Source organism: Syngnathoides biaculeatus, chromosome 9 (genome assembly GCF_019802595.1).
Source record: "Syngnathoides biaculeatus isolate LvHL_M chromosome 9, ASM1980259v1, whole genome shotgun sequence".
Classification (NCBI taxonomy): domain Eukaryota; kingdom Metazoa; phylum Chordata; class Actinopteri; order Syngnathiformes; family Syngnathidae; genus Syngnathoides; species Syngnathoides biaculeatus.
The window spans coordinates 26,396,653-26,415,645 of record NC_084648.1 but is presented as its reverse complement, the minus strand read 5'-3'; the positions used below and the strand labels follow the sequence as shown (position 1 = coordinate 26,415,645).

At 44.0% G+C, this 18,993-nt stretch overlaps 2 protein-coding genes across 8 annotated transcripts in view; one reads left to right on the top strand and one right to left on the bottom strand.

Annotated features, from left to right (window-relative positions):
* Positions 1 to 405: 405 nt before the first annotated feature.
* Positions 406 to 13,207, bottom strand: LOC133506501 (uncharacterized). 4 transcript variants are annotated; one of them, XM_061830714.1, is made up of 2 exons: positions 12,868 to 13,041; positions 406 to 12,271 (listed from the first exon to the last, which is right to left on the bottom strand). In XM_061830714.1, the coding sequence occupies exon 2, from the start codon at positions 8,166 to 8,168 to the stop codon at positions 7,146 to 7,148; it is 1,023 nt and encodes a 340-aa protein (XP_061686698.1). In that variant the 5' UTR covers positions 8,169 to 12,271; positions 12,868 to 13,041; the 3' UTR covers positions 406 to 7,145. The 4 variants fall into 4 exon arrangements, with proteins under 4 accessions (XP_061686698.1, XP_061686694.1, XP_061686697.1 ...); XM_061830710.1 differs by lacking the exon at positions 12,868 to 13,041 and adding an exon at positions 13,090 to 13,207 and having other exon boundaries at positions 409 to 12,271; XM_061830713.1 differs by lacking the exon at positions 12,868 to 13,041 and adding an exon at positions 13,074 to 13,189 and having other exon boundaries at positions 409 to 12,271.
* Positions 13,208 to 15,909: 2,702 nt separating this feature from the next.
* The window catches only part of sh3pxd2aa (SH3 and PX domains 2Aa), a 169,641-nt gene continuing 166,557 nt past the window's right edge, over positions 15,910 to 18,993 (top strand). For all 4 annotated transcript variants that reach the window (XM_061829127.1, XM_061829123.1, XM_061829122.1 and 1 more), the window contains exon 1: positions 15,910 to 16,371. Coding sequence is in view for 2 of the 4 variants with exons in the window: in XM_061829123.1 (XP_061685107.1) it covers positions 16,276 to 16,371 (96 nt within the window). In the remaining 2 variants the exon portion in view is untranslated. The remainder of the gene's footprint in view (positions 16,372 to 18,993) is intronic.

Sequence of the window (18,993 nt, the reverse complement as noted above, 5' to 3'; positions counted from 1 at the left end):
GAGATAATCCCAAAAGAAAAATCCAGAAATCACAATGTATGATTTTTTTTAAAGATTTGTTTTATACAGCTGCAAATAAGTATTTCAACACCTGAGAAAACCAATGTTAATGTTTGGTACAGTATCCTTTGTTTGCAATTACAGAGGTCAAACATTTCCTGTAGTTGTTCACAAGGTTTTCACACACTGCAGGAGGGATTTCGGCCCACTCCTCCACACAGATCTCTAGATCGGACAGATTTCTGGGCTGTTGCTGAGAAACACAGAGTTTCAGCTCCCTCCAAAGATTTTCTATTTGGTTTAGGTCTGGAGATTGGTGTTTTAAAACATTTCTGATACCTCGCTCAGGAGTTCGGTATCAAATTTTAATAGGATCGTTGGAGATAGGCACTCAGAAATGAAGACAAGACACACTTCTGGCTACTAACAATTGGCACTTTATTGGTCCCACACAGAAATGGTAACACAAGCACAAGCACAAATCACGTGGTATGAAGCTAAGTAATATCCAACCAGCTCTTACCGTGTGCCAATGGGAGGGAGAGCCAACACTCCAGGTAGAGCTAGCTTCAATACCGGCTGGGCGTCCGTACGCAACCCGCAGCAGACTCTACCGAGAGTATCCAAAGTTCTCCTTTTATACTCTAAGCGTGTGCGGAAGGAGGGTGAGTGGCCAATTCATCCCACCTGACGCCACACTATTCTTTGTTACCAACAGATGGCGTTGCACGACCTCATATGTTATGTTGAAACATCCTTTTATGATTTCGCTGGTTATACAGAGCTATTGCGAACATCTTTTAGGTGATACAAAGCTATTGCAAACATATATGAAGCTATTGTGAAACATATACGAAGCTATTGCGAAACATCTTTTAAATATGGAAAAACACAGTAAAATTATTCTTACTTCATTCCACTCTTGATGTTTTTCCATCATTCAAAATGTAAGCAATTGATTATAGGTGATTATATATTTCCTTTTCTACCTCTATTCGTATGCGACGCACATAATAGCAAGTTCCCATATTGCATAGCGTAAGCACACAAACAACAATCATTAACACGATCAAGGGTGGCACGAAAGTAGTACGCGCAGTGGAGACATTCCTGTGAAGATGTCCCACCAATGATGAGCTGACGCCTGTTGTACTAATTTAGCAGCATGCACTACTTCCCCGCTTACTACCAGAGTTGACACCATGAGACTGGAAATGTTAGACGCATGTGACTCGATGAGTTTTTGGATGTCTGTAGAATTCTCCAATGCGCATTTGAATCGTTCCAGAGACACTGACCAGGGGAAGCGTAGTACCTCCCACTGGACCGCAGTCAACCTGCGGGACTCCGAATAGTTGGTCAAACGATATGTCATGTTTCCCAGCGCCATATGTGTACATCTCGAAGGCATCCTACAAAAGGAACCGAAGGTACTTGTGAGTTATTTTGTGTTGTAGCCACACAGAGAGTATGCGGTCCAACTTTCCACATCATCTCTCTGGCTGGCTCCCTAGTCCAATCACAAAGTACAACCTCTGAGTCGGTTAGGGACGGATTCGAGTACGCATGTTGTAATCTGCAAGCCAACCCTTGGTCTGTTAAGTCACATAAATCTGATTTAAAGGTTTTGTTGGTTTTTGGCTCAAACCACTCTCCGTCCATGTGTAAAAACCAATATCCTCTTGTCGTTATGACAGGCAAAACTTGATATTTACAAACCACCTTTGTTGTCGTCACGTTGTACTGGGTCCAATACCCCGTACATTTATTTTTGTCACATTTGGTATGTTCGGGATGTAATGTCAACCACAAAGAGTCGGTGTGTTCCAAACCTTCCGCCACTCTTGATAATTTCCCGACGTAACTATCCTTAGAAACGACTCTTTTTGAGCCGCAGCGTGTAGAGTTTGAATACTACATACTGTCCAGTTACTCTGTTTTGTCAAGTTCTGAAGCACTTCCCCTGCTTCGTCCCATAATTTCATATCCCAATTAAACACTGTTTTCCAAAGTTCTGCATTTTCTTTTTGTCCCACCAGAGCCTTAGGAAGCCAAACCCCTACTTGATGCAAGGCCCTGGCAGTGTTCTCCAGTATTGGACAGCACGGTTCAAGTTACCTCATTATCAGCAGTATTTGCCAATCCCAATACAGTTCCCGTTCCCCCCAACAAAGTATCATACCATGCCCTTTTTATTCTGTTACATATCGGAATCGGGGGAAAGTGAATCGTCCAGTGTATCTTGGTTTCAACCACTGCTTGAGCTAGGTGTGTACAGGTGTCAAGGATGGGAGTCAAGTGTGTTTGAGTTATTTTTGGCATCATTGTCTCTTTAGAAATGACCGTGACCACATACCCCCAGCCCAAAGGCTTATTATCCTCCCCAACCTCTCCGATGATGAAATCCTCTTCTGCGATTGCCATCCAAGTCGTCCCTCGATGATCAGAACGACACTTACTAGAGCTAGGTCCATTTAATAGTGTGATGTCCCACATACACGTGGCGGAGGAAGCGGAGACTGTCACCTTACTCCCCCGTATCACCTCGGTGGTGGACTTACATATCATCATGGGAAGATCACAGGTGATGTTGACTGAAATTCTCCGTATCATCCCGATAAACTGGCTTGTCTCGCACACATGACCTTCGGTCATTCCCCAGGAGAGTCGGACCATGGCACCAACGGCAAGGAGGCAGATGACCCAGTCAGTAACAATTCCTCGGCGCCGGATGTCCTCCATCTCTGCGTCCTACCGTCGAGGGTCGTCCAATCAGCAGCTCCCACTTCAGCAAGCACACACCAAGCTGCAACAGATATGGTTACCACTATTGACAAAAGAAAACATGATTAGTATTCTCGCGAATAGCATTTACTGATGGGTACATTTACCCATTTTTCCTGTCCTTGATACAACACGCTGACTTTTGCATCTGATCCCTGCGCAATAATTTTGGCAGCCTTTGGTGGCCCGAAGGGTTGTTTAACCCATACTTTAGCTCCCGTTTTGTCCGTCGAGCCGAATTCTCCATCCCCCCTCATAGTTTGTAATACAGGTTTTGGAATTTCCTGTACCGAGGTCATATTCCAGGGTTTAATTACCAATTGAGCCAATTTGCTTCCTTTTTCCAAAATCAAGGGTTGGTCTGCGAACAATTTGCATATTATTCCAATTTCTCCTTGGTAATCCGCGTCGATTACCCCTGCTTGGATGGTTAACCCTTTCAGGGATAAACCACTCCTTGGTAGAACATGACCATATGTCCCTTTCGGACATTGTAGTCCCAACCCTGTTCTCACAATTTGGATTTCTTGTGGGAGGATGGTTTCTGTATTTAGTGTCCGCAAATCCAGTCCAGCAGAGCCTGGCGTGGCTCTTACCGGAATTTCCGCATTTGGATCTATTTTCCACATTTTAATGGTTCCCTCAGTGCTTACCGTTTCTTGATTGGAGATCATCCGGATCAGTGGGGTCACTCCTGATCCCAGCGGTCGGTTGTTGAGTTGTTCAACCGACAACTCCAATTGTTCTCGCCATTTATTGAGGGTTCTGTCAGAAGCATTTTTCCTCATCGTTTACTTCAATAGCCCATTCATGCGTTCAATCAATCCTGCAGCTTGTGGGCGATATGGAATGTGATAAATCCATTCCACATTTTGTTCCTGAGACCATTTTCGCACCGCATTTCCTGTGAAATGGGTTCCGTTGTCTGATTGTATTTGGAGGGGTGTTCCATCATACCCTTTAATCAAATTCAAGCACTTGATGGTGCTATTCTGATTGGCATGTTTGCAAGGGTGTACTACCAATACTCCTGAGAAGGTGTCAACAGCAGTACACACAAATTTGCACCCTTTTGATAGGGGCATCGGGCCAATGAAATCCATTTGCCAAATTTGTCCTGAACTTTTCCCTCTATGCAACTGTCCTTGGACATGTTGCGGGACTCCCCTCTTGTGATGTTGGCATTGCTCGCAATTCATGATTGCAGTTTTGACATAATCAAATTTTAAATCAATTCCCCGGTCTCTTGCCCACTGCAGTGTTCCCTGAACGCCCCAGTGTCCTGCCTTGTAGTGCGCCCACCTCGCAAGGCCTGGACTCGACTCTCGCTCGACCACCATGATTTTTGCTAGTTGGTCGGCGGCTCGGTTGTACAGGGCTTCCGGATCTGTACAGTTAGTGTGTGCATCCACATGTGACACAGTAATGGGAATTTCCTTTGCCTTTTCCCATATCTGTGCCCATAGTTCTTTGCCCCACACTTCCTTGTTGTGTATCTTCCAATTAGTAGCATGCCATGTTGGCATCCATGTTAGTAGTCCTTGTACCACTGACCATGAGTCTGAATACAGGTGGGCTCCCATGGGTCCTCCCTGCATTATTACCATGTGCACAGCTTTTAGCTCAGCCCACTGACTGCTCTTTCCTTCTCCCATTTCTTCTAGGGACTGTCCTGCCTGTGGATTGAACGCCCCAGCTTTCCACTTTCGCTTGCCAGCATGATACTGACAAGAACCATCTGTAAACCAGGCATTTTGTTTCTCATTGTCGGTCAATTCATCCCACTTTTTTCCAGCTTTTACCGGGGATTTTTCCAGAGGCTTCACCTCGAATGGGACCTTATCCTTCTCGGGAACGTCTGCAATTTGCTCGTGCAACATCGACACGCCCTTTATTCCTGGTTTCACTCGCTTCGAAATATACCATTTCCATTTTATGATGCTTGCCTCCTGTGCAGTCCCTATCCTGTGGGTGGTGGGATTACTCATCACCCAGGTCAATAAAGGAATATGAGTTCTCATTATTACTTCATCACCTACTGTCTGTGCTTCTGTCTCTACTAACGCCCAATAACATGCTAATAGTTGTTTTTCAAAGGGAGTATATTTTATCCCTGCGTCAGTCAGTTTTTGTGACCAAAAGCCTAGAGGCTTTCTGATTTTCCCTTGCTTTTGCCACAAACTCCAATTTGCGTAGTCGTTTAACGCAGACACCTGCAGCTCCACAGGTCCTGATTGCATTTTCCCCAAAGATACTGCCTGTTGAATGGCCTCTTTTGCCAATTCAAACGATGCCTGTTGTTCAGGCCCCCAATCAAAATCCTCCTTCTTCCTAGTACATTTGTACAAGGGTTGGAGAATTTGTCCCAAATGGGGAATGTGATGTCTCCAAAACCCAAAGAGCCCAATGTATTTTTGAGCGTCCTTTTTGCTGTGTGGCACTGGGAAGTTCGCCACCTTTTCTTTTGCTTTGGTTGTAATCTCTCTTTCCCCCTTGTTCCAAATTATCCCCAGAAATTTGGCAGTCTGGGCAGGTCCTTGGATTTTAGCAGGGTTTATTTCCCAACCAGACTCTTTCAGTTGCTCAATGATTTTACTCACCCATTCTTTCACTTCCGGTTCAGTGTTTCCCTGTATCATGATATCATCGATGTAATGTGACACCAACATGTCGGGGCACCGGTACTTCCGCTAGGTGCTCTGCCACAATCCTGTGACATATCGTTGGGCTATGCAGGTACCCTTGAGGGAGACGAGTAAAGGTGTACTGTCTTCCTTCCCAGGTAAATGCAAACTGTTCCATTTTGTCCTCGGGAATAGGTATGGTGAAAAAGGCGTTGGCCAAATCCATCACTCCATACCAGGTTCCACTGTGATGCTGTATCCTTTCAATGATGCTAATAGCATCCGGGACAGCTGACGTCAGTGCTGGTGTCAGTTTGTTCAATCGTCGGTAATCTACCGTCATGCGCCAAGTGCCGTCAGATTTTCTCACCGGCCACAAGGGGTTGTTCCACTTAGTTGTGATCGTCTTCAGAACTCCTGCCTCTAAATATTCTTTTATGGTAGCAGCAATCTCTTCCTGTCCCCCAAGAATTCTGTATTGTTTTTGGCCAACAGTTTCGGTGGCCTCAGGGATAGGAAACGGGGTCATTTTCACCTTCCCCACTAAGATAGTTCGAATGTTGATTTCAGTTCCAAATTGGAATATTCCCATCTGTAAATACAGTGTCATTCCAGCTAGAATGTCCATTCCAACTATCCACTCTGGTACTGGAGTAACCACCACTTCAAATTTGCGAATTGGCATTCTTCCAATTTTTAAAGGCAACGTAACTGCCTTCCCATTTACAATTTGACCTCCCAAGCCCCTCAATGGAACTATTTCTCCCCTCATTTTGTCAGGGTTCCCGTGAATTAAAGAGGCCTCCGCTCCTGTATCAACCAGCGCAGATACACGTACCGAATTAGCCCAATAAATTTCCATTGGAACATGGGGCCGGATATCCCCTATGTTCCATCGGTGTGAAGTTTTGTTCTGCCTGGTTATCTGAGTTTGACCTCTATCCTAGCTAAGAAGATCCAAACTTTTGGACCTTCGATCTTTACTTCTCCCCTTTCCTTTTTCCTTGGCCTTGCCTTTTCTGACGGCAGCCACGTAACTGGGGCCTCTTGTGTTTACTCGCATGTTGTCGCTTGTGTCTGTATCTTCCTCTTCCTCTTCTTCATCCTCAAATGCATCCAAGGGAGGGGCTGTTGGTTGAGCTGCCGGCGTCATCATTCCCTTTAAGATGGTGGCCAGCTGAGCAATTTCTGATTTTCCCTTTGATCCCCTGCTCAAGCAACTTACCTTCAATCCCCTTTGTTTGCATCTTGCCGCCAAGGCACTTGTGGGTAGCCCGTCAATTTCTTCTGCCGGTACTCCCGCTGCAATGAGTGCTTTCCACATTTCCCGCCTACTACTCCCGCCTTCGGGCGGTTTCGCGCGCGGTTGTCTGCCATCTTTTTCGGACCTGTAATTCTCAGGGCGAGGCTGATGTACTGTGTCTCCCCAATCTCCCAAAGTCGCCAACTCCAACAAGTGCGTTTTCACATCACTGAAGCTGTTATCGACGGCTCCTAACAAAATGGTAAGTATAGCAGACCTGTAGTGGGGGGGTGCGTCTCGAATCATTGCATCACGCACCACCTTTGGCACTGCTGTGACCCACTCGCGATATCGACTCGCGCGTACACAATCTCCCCATCCTGTGAATTGCATCGCGGATGGTTACCCAAGGCCCTTTGATCTCGGGCCAATCATGCCACGTTGGATACACAGATTGCGCTGTCATAGCATACAAGGCAAATAGCGAAAAAGAATCACCTACCGCCATTGCTCTCCCGTTTGCACGAAACTCGGCATTCATTCAAGAATCTGAACTCAATCCTCCAAATCGCGAAAAGTCCTGAGTCAAGCTCTATGGCGTCAGCGCCTTCCTCATACATCCGCCTGAGCCAAGAATCAGCTGGTTCTCCCTGATTTTGTCGATACTTTGATGTTAAATGGGCTATCTCTTCCTGAGAGAAGTCCTCTTTTGTTATCGTCATTCTGGGCGGCGGCTGAGGCTGTTCTATTCGCCTCATTATAGGGTTTCCTTCCCTATCAACTATAGGTACATTATTCTCATCTCGCTGTTCTTCAAAGACGGGCAAGACAACATGCTGTTCCTCCCGTCTCCGCGAGATGGGTTTAACTTGGAGATGTCCAAGTTGTGGGTACAGCGGTTGAGGTTTCATTTCCCCGCCATATTGCATGTCGCCATCTCCCCATATGTCGCCATTCCATCCCTCTGGCTCCCAGTCTTCCTGGAGTGCCACAGCGAAAGAGCGGACCTGTTTTGGGTCGATGCGACGCAGTCTTTTGTTACTTTTCTCGCGCGCCATAGAAGAAATAAATGCCACTGATTTCTCTAAGATTTTCTGCGCTTTAGCTTGGTCAGATTCAAGCGCTTTAATATTCTCTTCAAGTTGCGCTATCTTTTTATCTTTTTGCATTTCAGAAGCGCATACTTTATCCAAAGCCTTTGTTCTTTCCTTCCAGGCTTCAGCAAAAATCCACAACATCTCTCGGACACCACCTAGCGGGGCTTTGTCCCTCACATCCACCCTGCTTAGCATGCGCTGTAGCAGCGGTGGAGTTACCAAGGGGATTTCTCCTATCCACAGCTTAGGGCGTCCCCCGTACCGTTTAAGGAGTTTCCCTATTTCTTCAAATCCAAGGCTCTCCCAGTCGGAGACGCCATCCTTGTTGGGAGCCACCTCTGCTCCCTTCACCGTTTTACACTCAAAACTTGAGGCCACTTCCGCCTCCTTCACAGTTTTGCTCTTAAAGCAACAAGCCATTTCTGAATGTATTCTCCGCGATCCTGCCGACAATGCCAAAAATGTTTTAAAACATTTCTGATACCTCGCTCAGGAGTTCGGTATCAAATTTTAATAGGATCATTGGAGATAGGCACTCAGAAATGAAGACAAGACACACTTCTGGCTACCAACAATTGGTCCCACACAGAAATGGTAACACAAGCACAAGCACAAATCACGTGGTATGAAGCTAAGTAATATCCAACCAGCTCTTAGAAGAATATCCAGCTCTTACCGTGCGCCAATAGGAGGGAGAGCCAACAATCCAGGTAGAGCTGGCTTCAATACCGGCTGGGCGTCCGTACGCAACCCGCAGCAGACTCTACCGAGAGTATCCAAAGTTCTCCTTTTATACTCTAAGCGTGTGCGGAAGGAGGGTGAGTGGCCAATTCATCCCACCTGACGCCACACTATTCTTTGTTACCAACAGATGGCGGTGCACGACCTCATATGTTATGTTGAAACATCCTTTTATGATTTCGCTGGTTATACAGAGCTATTGCGAACATCTTTTAGGTTATACAAAGCTATTGCGATCATATACGAAGCTATTGCGAAACATATACGAAGCTATTGCGAAACATCTTTTAAATATGGAAAAACAACACAATAAAATTATTCTTACTTCAATTGGCTAGGCCACGGCAGAACCTTTATATGCTTCTTACGGAGCCACTCCTTGGTTGTCATGGCTTTGTGCTTCGGGTCATTGTCATGTTGAAAGACCCAGCCACGACCCATCTTCAATCCTCTGACTGAGGGAAAGAGGTTGTTCCCCAAAATCTCACAATACATGGCCGTGGTCATCCTCTCCTTAATACAGTGCAGTGGTCCTGTCCCATGTGCAGAAAAACACCCCCAAAGCATGATGCTACCACCCATGCTTCACAGGAGGGATGGTGTTCTTTGGATGGAACTCATCATTCATCTTCCTCCAAACATGGTTAGTCGAATTATGAGCAAAAACTTCCATTTTGGTCTCATCTGACCACAAAACCTTCTCCCATGACTCTGTATCATCCAAATGGTCATTGGCAAACTTAAGATGGGCCTTGACACAAGCTGGTTTAAGCAGGGGAACCTTCCATGCCACGCATGATTTCAAACCATGACGTCTTACTGTATTACCAATATGCACCTTGGAAATGGTGGTCCCAGCTCTTTCCAGGTCATTGACCAAGTCCTATCGTGTAGTCCTGGGCTGATTCCTCACCTTTCTCAGGTTCAGTGAGACCCCACGAGGTGATATCTTGCATGGGGCTCCACTCCGATTGAGATTGACCGTCATGTTTAGCTTCTTCCATTTTCTAATGATTGCTCCAACAGTGGACCTTTTTTCATCAAGCTGCTTGGTAATTTCTCTGTAGCCCTTACCAGCCGTGTGGAGTCCTACAATTTTATCTCTGGTGTCTTTGGACAGCTATTTGATCTTGGCCATGTTACAAGTTTGAGTCTTACTGATACTCACACATTGTCATTTCTGGATTTTTCTTTTTGGATTATCGTTCTCACAGTGGACATGCATATGTGATGAAAATTTCAGACCTCTCCATGATTTCTAAGTAGGAGAACTTTAAATATTGCAGGGTGTTCAAATACTTATTTTCTTCACTGTAAGGTTGGATACTGACTCAGGAAAGGTATCAATCTCAGTCTTGGTAGATCTCAGTGAATCTTTTGAAATAGTAGATCATAATATACTGCTGAATGTTGGAAATATGGGTTGGATTAAATGGAACAATCTGAAAATGGTTCAGGCCCTACCTGGAGGAAAGGAGCTACTTTGTAATCATGAGACTACAAATGGCAATGATGTATGGTGTCCCTCAAGCGTCAGTTCTTTTACCCCTCCTATTCAGCCTGTATATGTTACCCAGATTTCAGATTCAGATTTTTCAAAACTTTTAATTTTTATTATCATAGCTATGTGTCTCCAGATGACAATAGTTCAATTGAGGTATTGTGTCACTGTTTAAAGCGGATAAATAACTCGATGAGCCAAAATTTTCTTCAACCAAACCACATCAAAACTGAGAGAATTGTTTTTGGCAATAAAGAAAAGAAAATTGAATTGCTGTTGGTCAATACCTGAACTCACTATCTTTAAAAAGCAAAGACCAAGACCAAAACCTTGGTGTTCTGATAGATTCCGACTGTCATTACAAATCAATCACCAAAAAATCCCTTTTAGCATCTGAAAAACATATGTAGAGTGAAGGCTTGTATGTTTCAAGCAGACCAGAAGACCATGCTTTTATCTCACGTAGACTTGACTAGTGTAATAGTCTTCTGACTGGACTCCTCAAAAGAGCATTAAATAGCTGCAGCTCATTCAGAATGCTGCAGCTCGGGTTGTGACCAGAACACAGAGGTTGCATATAACTCAAATTTTAAAGTGCAGTGAGCTTCAGAATGGACTTTAAAGTGGTTTGAACTGGTTTATAAAATCAGTCAATGGTTGAGATCCTGAATACATGAAAGAAATGCTGACGGAATACACACCTAGTAGAGCTTTGAGATCGACTGACTCAGGTCAAATCGTGGAGCACAAGAGTTCAAGGCAAACATGGTGAAGCAGGATTTAGCCATTTTGCTGCACACAAATATTATACATATACATATATATATACATCAATTTCATTAGCCGCTTATCCTCACAAGGGTTGCGGGAGTGCTGGAGCCTATCCCAGCTGTCAACGGGCAGGAGGCAGGGTACACCCTGAACTGGTTGCCGCCATATCGCAGGGCACATTGAGACAAACAGCCACACTCGCAATCACACCTAGGGGAAATTTAGAGTGTCCAATTCATGTTGCATGTTTTTGGGAAGTGGGAGGAAACCGGAGTGCCCGGAGGAAACCCAAGCAGGGGCGGGGAGAACATGCAAACTCAACACAGACAGGGCCGGGATCGAGCCCGAGACCTCTGAGGCCAACACTTAACAGCTGTGCCAATGGCATTATTTTCAACTTATTCATGTCCACACAGAACAATGTGTGGACTAAACCTGGGACAAATCAGAATCAGATGCAATGGCCAAGTGTGTAAAAACACACAAGGAATTTTTCTCCAGCAGTCGGTGCTGCCCTGGTATGACATAAAGAACAAGGAACATAGCAACAAGAACAGAAATGACTTCAACAATACTGTTATTTTCACTCTTCTTTCAGGCATTGTGCAATGGTACACAAAAAAATATTTTTCGGTTGAGGAGTATGAATCCAAATGCTCAATATAGTGGAAATAAGACAAGAACAAGGATAATATTCACAAACGTGTCCCGACTTATGCAAAATCATGTTCCATCTCAGACGTACTAAAATGCATTAAGCTTATTACATTAAATCTTCAAACATGTTTTTCCCTGATTTATTGGGGCTTCTCGCAGATCATGGTCATTGTTCGGACTGTGTCACGGTTAACAAGCTAACATATCTTTACTATTGCTCATGTACTAATGCTCTAGGTCATGGAAACCCAACTGGTTCAATACTAAAATGTTATTCATTCCTGTGGCCTGTTTTTCGATGTCATATGTTTTCTGAGTTAATTAAAAAGTAAATAAGACAATCACATTTTCATTTTTTAAATTGGTAAATGAAAATGGAAAAAACAAATGATCCATTTACGTATTTATTCCTATCATGTATTCAACTCATGTTTCTGTTTTTCAAAACTGAATGGATATTTTTGGCACACATGGTTATTATACATTTGAATAATAAAGAAACAATAACAACAACCTTATGTCTGCATCTTAAAGGAATATAAGAGTTTGAACTTAAAGTAGTTCATTAGATGTTGCTGCATCCTGTGTATGAAAATGTGAGACTGTAAAGTGCTGTGTGTGACTGGTGGAACGAAACAGGGTATGTGGTGCAAGAATGTGCAAGAAGGGAATGTTTTATAACAGACGGTGCTAACTGCAAGGAGGGTGCGGAGACGAGAGGACTCAGAGGCAGTTGGTGGAAAAACTACTGTCAGGAAACCACCAGGAGGAGCCAGCACGCGATTCTGCAGGGGAGGAGTCGGGCCAACATCCGGTGGACCAAAGGAGACCAATGAGAACGCGCCAAGGATACCTGCAGGAGACACAGAACCAATAGTGAATTAGTAGATTGTACTTTAAATTTGTTCTGGGCAACTCCGATGTAGAGTACGTCGGCTGGAGGGAACAGGGTTGTAATGAGAGGGACCCGAGAGCCAGGTGTTTGTTGAAGGAATAAATCCACTCGTGTGTGAAAATGCCGGCTTCCTGATAACTTTCTATTGCAGAACGAGCGCGTGTATTGTTGGATGAGTGGCAGTTGTGTAAGGTCACAAATCGGAGTCAGATTACTAACTTAAGTTTATGATGATTTAGAAATAAAATTCCAACAATCTGCATCTTTTTTAATTGGATCTTACTGTGTTGATGTCATGCAGATGTCATAAATCAGGATACTAAGACTTTAAATGAATGTAGTGTATTCTTTCTACGTGTAACGTGCTGAGTATAGAACAGAGAATTAACAGCCAGCCAAACTCTGTTCAAGAGCCAGGAGATGACCGTTTTATAGCTCCTTTGTTGAACAATTGAAGCAGAGTGAAACTGTAAACAGTGACAATAAATACACAGCACTTGATTAGTTGTCAGTTAAGCCTATTGTACATCAATAAAATGTATGAAAATACCAACCTAAACTAACGGTGTTAACCAATTGAAAAACCTATCCACTTGGTTAACATAAAAATCCACACTAATAGCTAAACTGCCAGTCTGACATCTGACATACAATGATCGAAGAGTAGCTAATTAGCTAGGCTATCCACGACATCAAAGTGAACATATTTGCATTTCTATAAAACACACACCAACATAAAAATCAAAGATTTGGCAAGTACATCAGAATAAACTTACAGCCAATGCTTTCTGAAGGCTAGAATACACGAAATGATGGACAACACGACGATGAACTTCATTTGCGTTAGATGGCTGCTTTGTACACATTGGATGTTCGACCTTCTCTGTAAATATACTAGGCACGAACGAACGAGTGCTGCCACCCAGAGGTCGGATGCAGAATTACACTAAAGCATTAAATTAAAAAAGATGTGTACAAATGTAACTGATTAACAGCGAAAATGATAATAAAATATCCAAAACAGAAAAATACGTCATGACATCTTGCAGGCCAGAACACTCCCCGCCTGACATTGTGCAAATGTCACTCTATTTACATTGTCATTTTCTAATGACCCCTAGTTCTCTTTTGAAGAAGTAGGTTGACCTCAGACAAAGGTCTGAGGAACGTCTTGACAGTGCCAGAGTGGTTCTTCTGACCACTATCTTCATAACCTTCCCATCACTGCTGACACATGGGCATGTTTGGGCTTGTGAGGATGAACAATAGACTCCCCGCCGTCACTTATCCTCTCTTTCAAGGGAATGTGTTTGAGCACACAAGGAAGGATTCCACATTCTGACTCCCTTCCATAAATTGCTCTCCCTTTCACTGTGTATGGAAGTATTCCTCCGTCTTCCCGATCAACCGAGCAGTTGAACCGCTCAGGGCTGTGCCGCTCACAGCTGTGTATGTTTTCATTTTTATCGACATTTACGAATTTCCCGGGACGCTCCCATTTTTGCGAGTCACATGACCTACATGCACAGATGTGCCACAACAAAGGCTCAATTATGTGGGACAGCATTTATGCCCAGTGCTGATTTCTTGTATTTATTCTCATCTGATGAAGAAATAGCAATATTGGTTGATCGGGAAGACGGGGGAATACTTCTATACAGATTTGAACCTATGGCTGTAAATGTTCAATATTCGGATGTTTCTTCGGGCGGAATGACGTGGAGTCTGACTACTCAGAGGCCTACGCGTGGGACATAAGTGGGTAAACAAAGGCCCCCGGGAACTCCGGGCCGGCAGCCGCGGAAGGTTCTTTGGACGGGAATGAGCTCCGGTGGCCTGGAAGCTCGGCTCACGGCCGCCGCCGGAGCTCGCTCGTCAGACTCCGCGTCATTCCTATCCGAAGAACCATCTGCGGCTGCCAGCCCGCAGCTCCTGGGGGCCTTTGTTTACGCATTTATGTCGCGCGTAGGCCTCCGAGTAGTCAGACTCTGCGTCATTCCGCCCAGAGAACCATCCGAACATTCAACATTAATTACAACTATGGGTTCAAATCTGGGGTTGTTTGGAAATGCCCTGTGATTGACTGACAACCAGTTCAGGGTGTACCCAGCCTCCTGCCTGAAGACATCTGGGATGGGCTCAAGCACTCCCACGACCTTAGCGAGGAGAAGCGACTCGGAAATTGATAGATTAAATTTTGATATTCTTCTTAAATTGAATGCTCCACGCTATATTCAAAATCTTGAAGGATGGGGCTATTGCCCACAAAGTAATTTTTGCAGTTTCAGCTACAGCAAAAAAAAGGTGTTTGGTATTTTCTGTCTGAACTAATTGATCACCCCTCCAATATTCCATATTTAACACAAGTTTGTGTAGGTATATAACCCCCCCCCCAACAAAAACACACACACACAAACACAGAAGCTTATTTTTTAGTTTTAACATATTACATTTACTTACCTCAAAATTTGTGATTTAGATTCTAAAAAACCAGTCGATGATTTCAATTCTAAACGAAAAATCGGCTACCTGGACTTTAACATTGGCTTCACCTAGTGGATAAGACAGGTTTTATAGAAGGGTGGCATCCTACCCCACGGGGTGTTACCCTGCTCTAGCTTATGCACTGTAGGTAGATTGATCATTGAATTGCAAGTGTGGTAATGAAAATGGTCATTCATAAGAAATTTTAGACTTATCGTATAAGTGCCTTGCCATATCACTTAAATATTTATCAATGTCTTTTGTGCCTGTGAGGATAAATGGTATGGAAGATGAACGAACATGCTTTGCACATGTTTGTGTGGGTGTTGTTATATATTCCAAACAGTTATAACTTTCTGCTTTCTCGTTGCAAAACACTTTGTGCTGCATCCTAACTTAGCAAACAATTTTGCATGAATGAACAAGTTTTCTGTGGCACGGTGATTCAGCTTGAAAGCATTTACCTCACTGTTGTGAGGTCCCGGGTTCAAACCCTGACCCGCCTGTGTGGAGTTTTCATGTTCTCCCTGTGCCTATGTGGGTTTTTCCTGGGCACTCCACTTTTCTCCCACATCCCAAAAAGCATGCAACATTAATTGGATACTCTCAATTGCCCCTAGGTGTGATTGTGAGCGTGGCTGTTTGTCTCTATCTTCTTCTTTGTCTCTATGTGCCTTGCAATTGGCTGGCAACTAGTTCACGGTCTACCCTGTTTTCTGCCCGTTGACAGCAGGGCTCGGCTCTGGCACTTCTGTGCCCCTTGTGAGGATAAGCCACTGGGAAAATGGATCGATTGATGAATGGAAACAAGTTTTCCAACATGATAATAATAAAAAAAATGAGAATATTTTTCAAATGTATTTTGTCCCTAAAAAAAGGGAACATATCAACAGTCGTTATTTATAGATCAGGTCACGAATGGTTCAGGACACTTTGACACACATCAAATTGGGGGTGACTATGGCCCCTGAAGTTCCCTGAACTAGAATGAGTTTAACACCCCGCAATGAGTAGATGTGCATGCGTCGCCAAGTGCACAGGGGGCAGCATCCAGTCATTCAACGGGCGCATTGACGTTGATAGTGCTTGCACCCGATTGGTTGCCGGTGGAACATCTGCAGCCCCACTTGCAGCTGCTCATGTCTCCGGCCAGAAAGCAGCTCATGACTCAGTGCCTGCAGTGCTCAGCTGAGAGCGCGTCCCACTCGTTCCCTGAAATTCCTGCGGGAATTGGAATACGGGAGACGTCTGGCCAGACAACCAGACTGTGCAGAGACAGACACAAAGGGACTCGGCGCCTTCGTCTAAGTTTCCGATCGGATTCATAGTTGGTTGGTCGAAAGCAGAGAAGGCTGCTAAAGTGGCCGACAACGAGCTGGCGTCTTCTTCTGAGCTGTCTGGGAATCGGAGATGAATGCGGGGATTTATTCGGTCTGAGTGGAGCAGCAGCAGGAGCTGTCTGACTGTCAGTCGCGCTTATGTATAGCCTCTGCAGGGTCAAGATGCAGCTTCGGACTGTGCTGGACGTCAAAGTGGTGGACGTGGAGAAAAGGCGCAGTCCGTCCAAACACTACGTGAGTTTGCCATTGCTCATCTTTGTCTTCTGCAGCAGCATCCGAACGAATAAACGGCGTTTTCTAGGCATGAATATAAGCAGTCAAAGCGTACACAGTAGGTGGGAATCATCTCCTCTAAGATAATTCAGGGTCGTGAATCATCAAATAACAGCACACGCTGCAAAAATCTGCTAAGAATGACGTTATCATGATAGCATATTGATTAATTGAGCAGATATTTACACCAGTAGTTATGGTGCAAGTCAGTAATCATTCATGTGTCTAGCTGTTGGTCTTGTAACCGTAATTTTGGAACTACCGTCCTCGTCAATTGTTGAAGTTCAAGTGGTGTTTTGCAGGATTGCGAAGCAAACCTTTTCTCCCTCACATGTTTTAAATGCAATCAGTTCGTTCAAATCAGTGTTATTCCCAGCAGGGACGTACTGTATTAGTTATTTTTGGGGCTCAATGCAAGCCCAGTCATGGGGCCCTCCTCATACTGCAAACATTTTTATCATCAATATTTATTATCAACTAAATGTTTGAATTTCAGGGAATTCTCATTTTTTGCGCTGGATAAAGTCCTTAAATTAATGAATACTTAGCGTCACTCTTCACAAAGTCATCTGTACTGCATCCTCCTGGGCTGACTGAACATGGATGCTGTACTGCTGCTAGCTGGCAAGAACCCCTCTCTCTTGCTATTGTCGGTTGTGTAAATTTGCTAGTTTTGACAAAAGTCTTTTTCCAAAACCTTCTACGCTCCACTGGGATCACAGCACACCAACACATTTGTTTCCCTGACTCAAGTCTGTCCATAAGGAATAGTAGTACGGTATTGCACAGATGGCAAACTCAAGGCCCACTTATGCATATGAAAAGGAAATCAATTGCATCAAGTTCCATGACTGTCACTAAAATGGGTACCAAAATTTCAAAAAAGTATAATAATAATCATAGTGAGATATTGTGAACATTTTTTAATTTCCAATGCCCTTTTTTACAGTAACTTGATGGGACTTTAATAATAACACCGATTAACATCATCGGGTACCCGAATCCATTGCCCTACCTTAGCAACATCTTTTGTATTTTATAAGGACATACTGCATGTCACACATGGAAATCTTGGGACCCAAAGCGGTTGCCTGAAACTGGAGCCCCCGATTTCCCCGTCACTCACAAAGATATGTTGCAAAAGGAAAAACAATGCCTATAGCCTTCTGCCCTAAGAGTGGATACTGCCTCTCGACACTCAGCCAGAATTCACTGTCTGTAATGTGAACCTCAGTCTCCATGTAGAGTCAGACGTCATGTCCATGAACTGGCCCTCCTCTGAAGAGCTGAAACCAGTTGGAGCTGGTGCATTGAAAGGATCTCTCACCCAGTCATACTGGAGGTGTTTTCAGGGAAGTACTTTTTAAAGAATCCCATCAGTGATGAAATATGGTTCTTAAACGAGGACTTTTTCCAAAATTTTGTAGTCACTGAAGTGGCATCATATTCAGCAGTGTCAAGAAATTAATGCAGGCCCTCAAATAAATCAGTTATCTCCTACATCAAGTCAGTTACCCCAGATTCCTACCCCACTGTGATTTGAGGGAGGCGTTTATCTTTCCCTTGAAGCTGTAGATTTAGCTCGTATAGCTTGCTAAATGTATCACTCAGGTAGGCCAGTTTCACCAGGAATTTCTCATCACTATATTCTTCTGTGACTTAATACTTGTGTTCCTCCTCCAAAAAACATTCTTAGCTGCTCTTTGAGCTCAAAAACCTGGGACAAGACTTTTCCTCGTGCCAGCCACCTTGCTTCACTGTGAAACAGTACAGCTTGATGTTCAGCTCTCATCTCTTCACAGATAGCAGAGTAGACTTGCTTTTCGTGGTGTGAATTTTAGAAATTGGACGACACCTATAATGTCAGACATAATCTCACTTAATTTAGAGGAAAGATGCCTTGATGCCATTGCGTCTCTGTATAGCAGTGTGTCCACTCAGCATCAGGTGAGCCCTTTTTGATGATTTCCCAAAGTCCTTTTCTCATCCATGCTATGGTACTGCCAATACAAATGTAGTTCTCCCACTTCAGACGATTCTCAGTCCGGAAGAATTCCAGCAGTTTAATAGCTGTGAGTCTCTCTGTGACATATTTACAAAAAAGTAGATCCTCACATAGGGAGTCTGTCACAACGTACTGTACATAAGTAATAAACATATATTCTTTGTTGCTGTCCATTGGTTCATTGCATTGGAAAACAAAATGTTTGTCTTTGAGTTTATATATCACATGTTTTTTAAAGTGGGACTGACATCCCAATAAACATTCTAAAATAGATATTGTAATGAAAAATACATATAACAGTATTCACTTCAATGTCTATACGAAAAAAAAGTGAGCGGAGAGCGCGTCATCCACGCACAAATTTGCGCAATTGAGTGACCCTCGACATCCAAGTGGTCGTCATGTTAGTCACGTCCTCTGTCCTTGACGTCATCATCACTTCCGCCGTTAAAACGCGCAGTGCCTGGTACTACGGAAGCCGAACAACAGAGATATTCGCATTTTTCCGTTGCCCCTTCTGACACCGAAGCTCTTTTCGAAAAGGACAACTCACAACCGAGTGAAGTTACCGGGGCAAT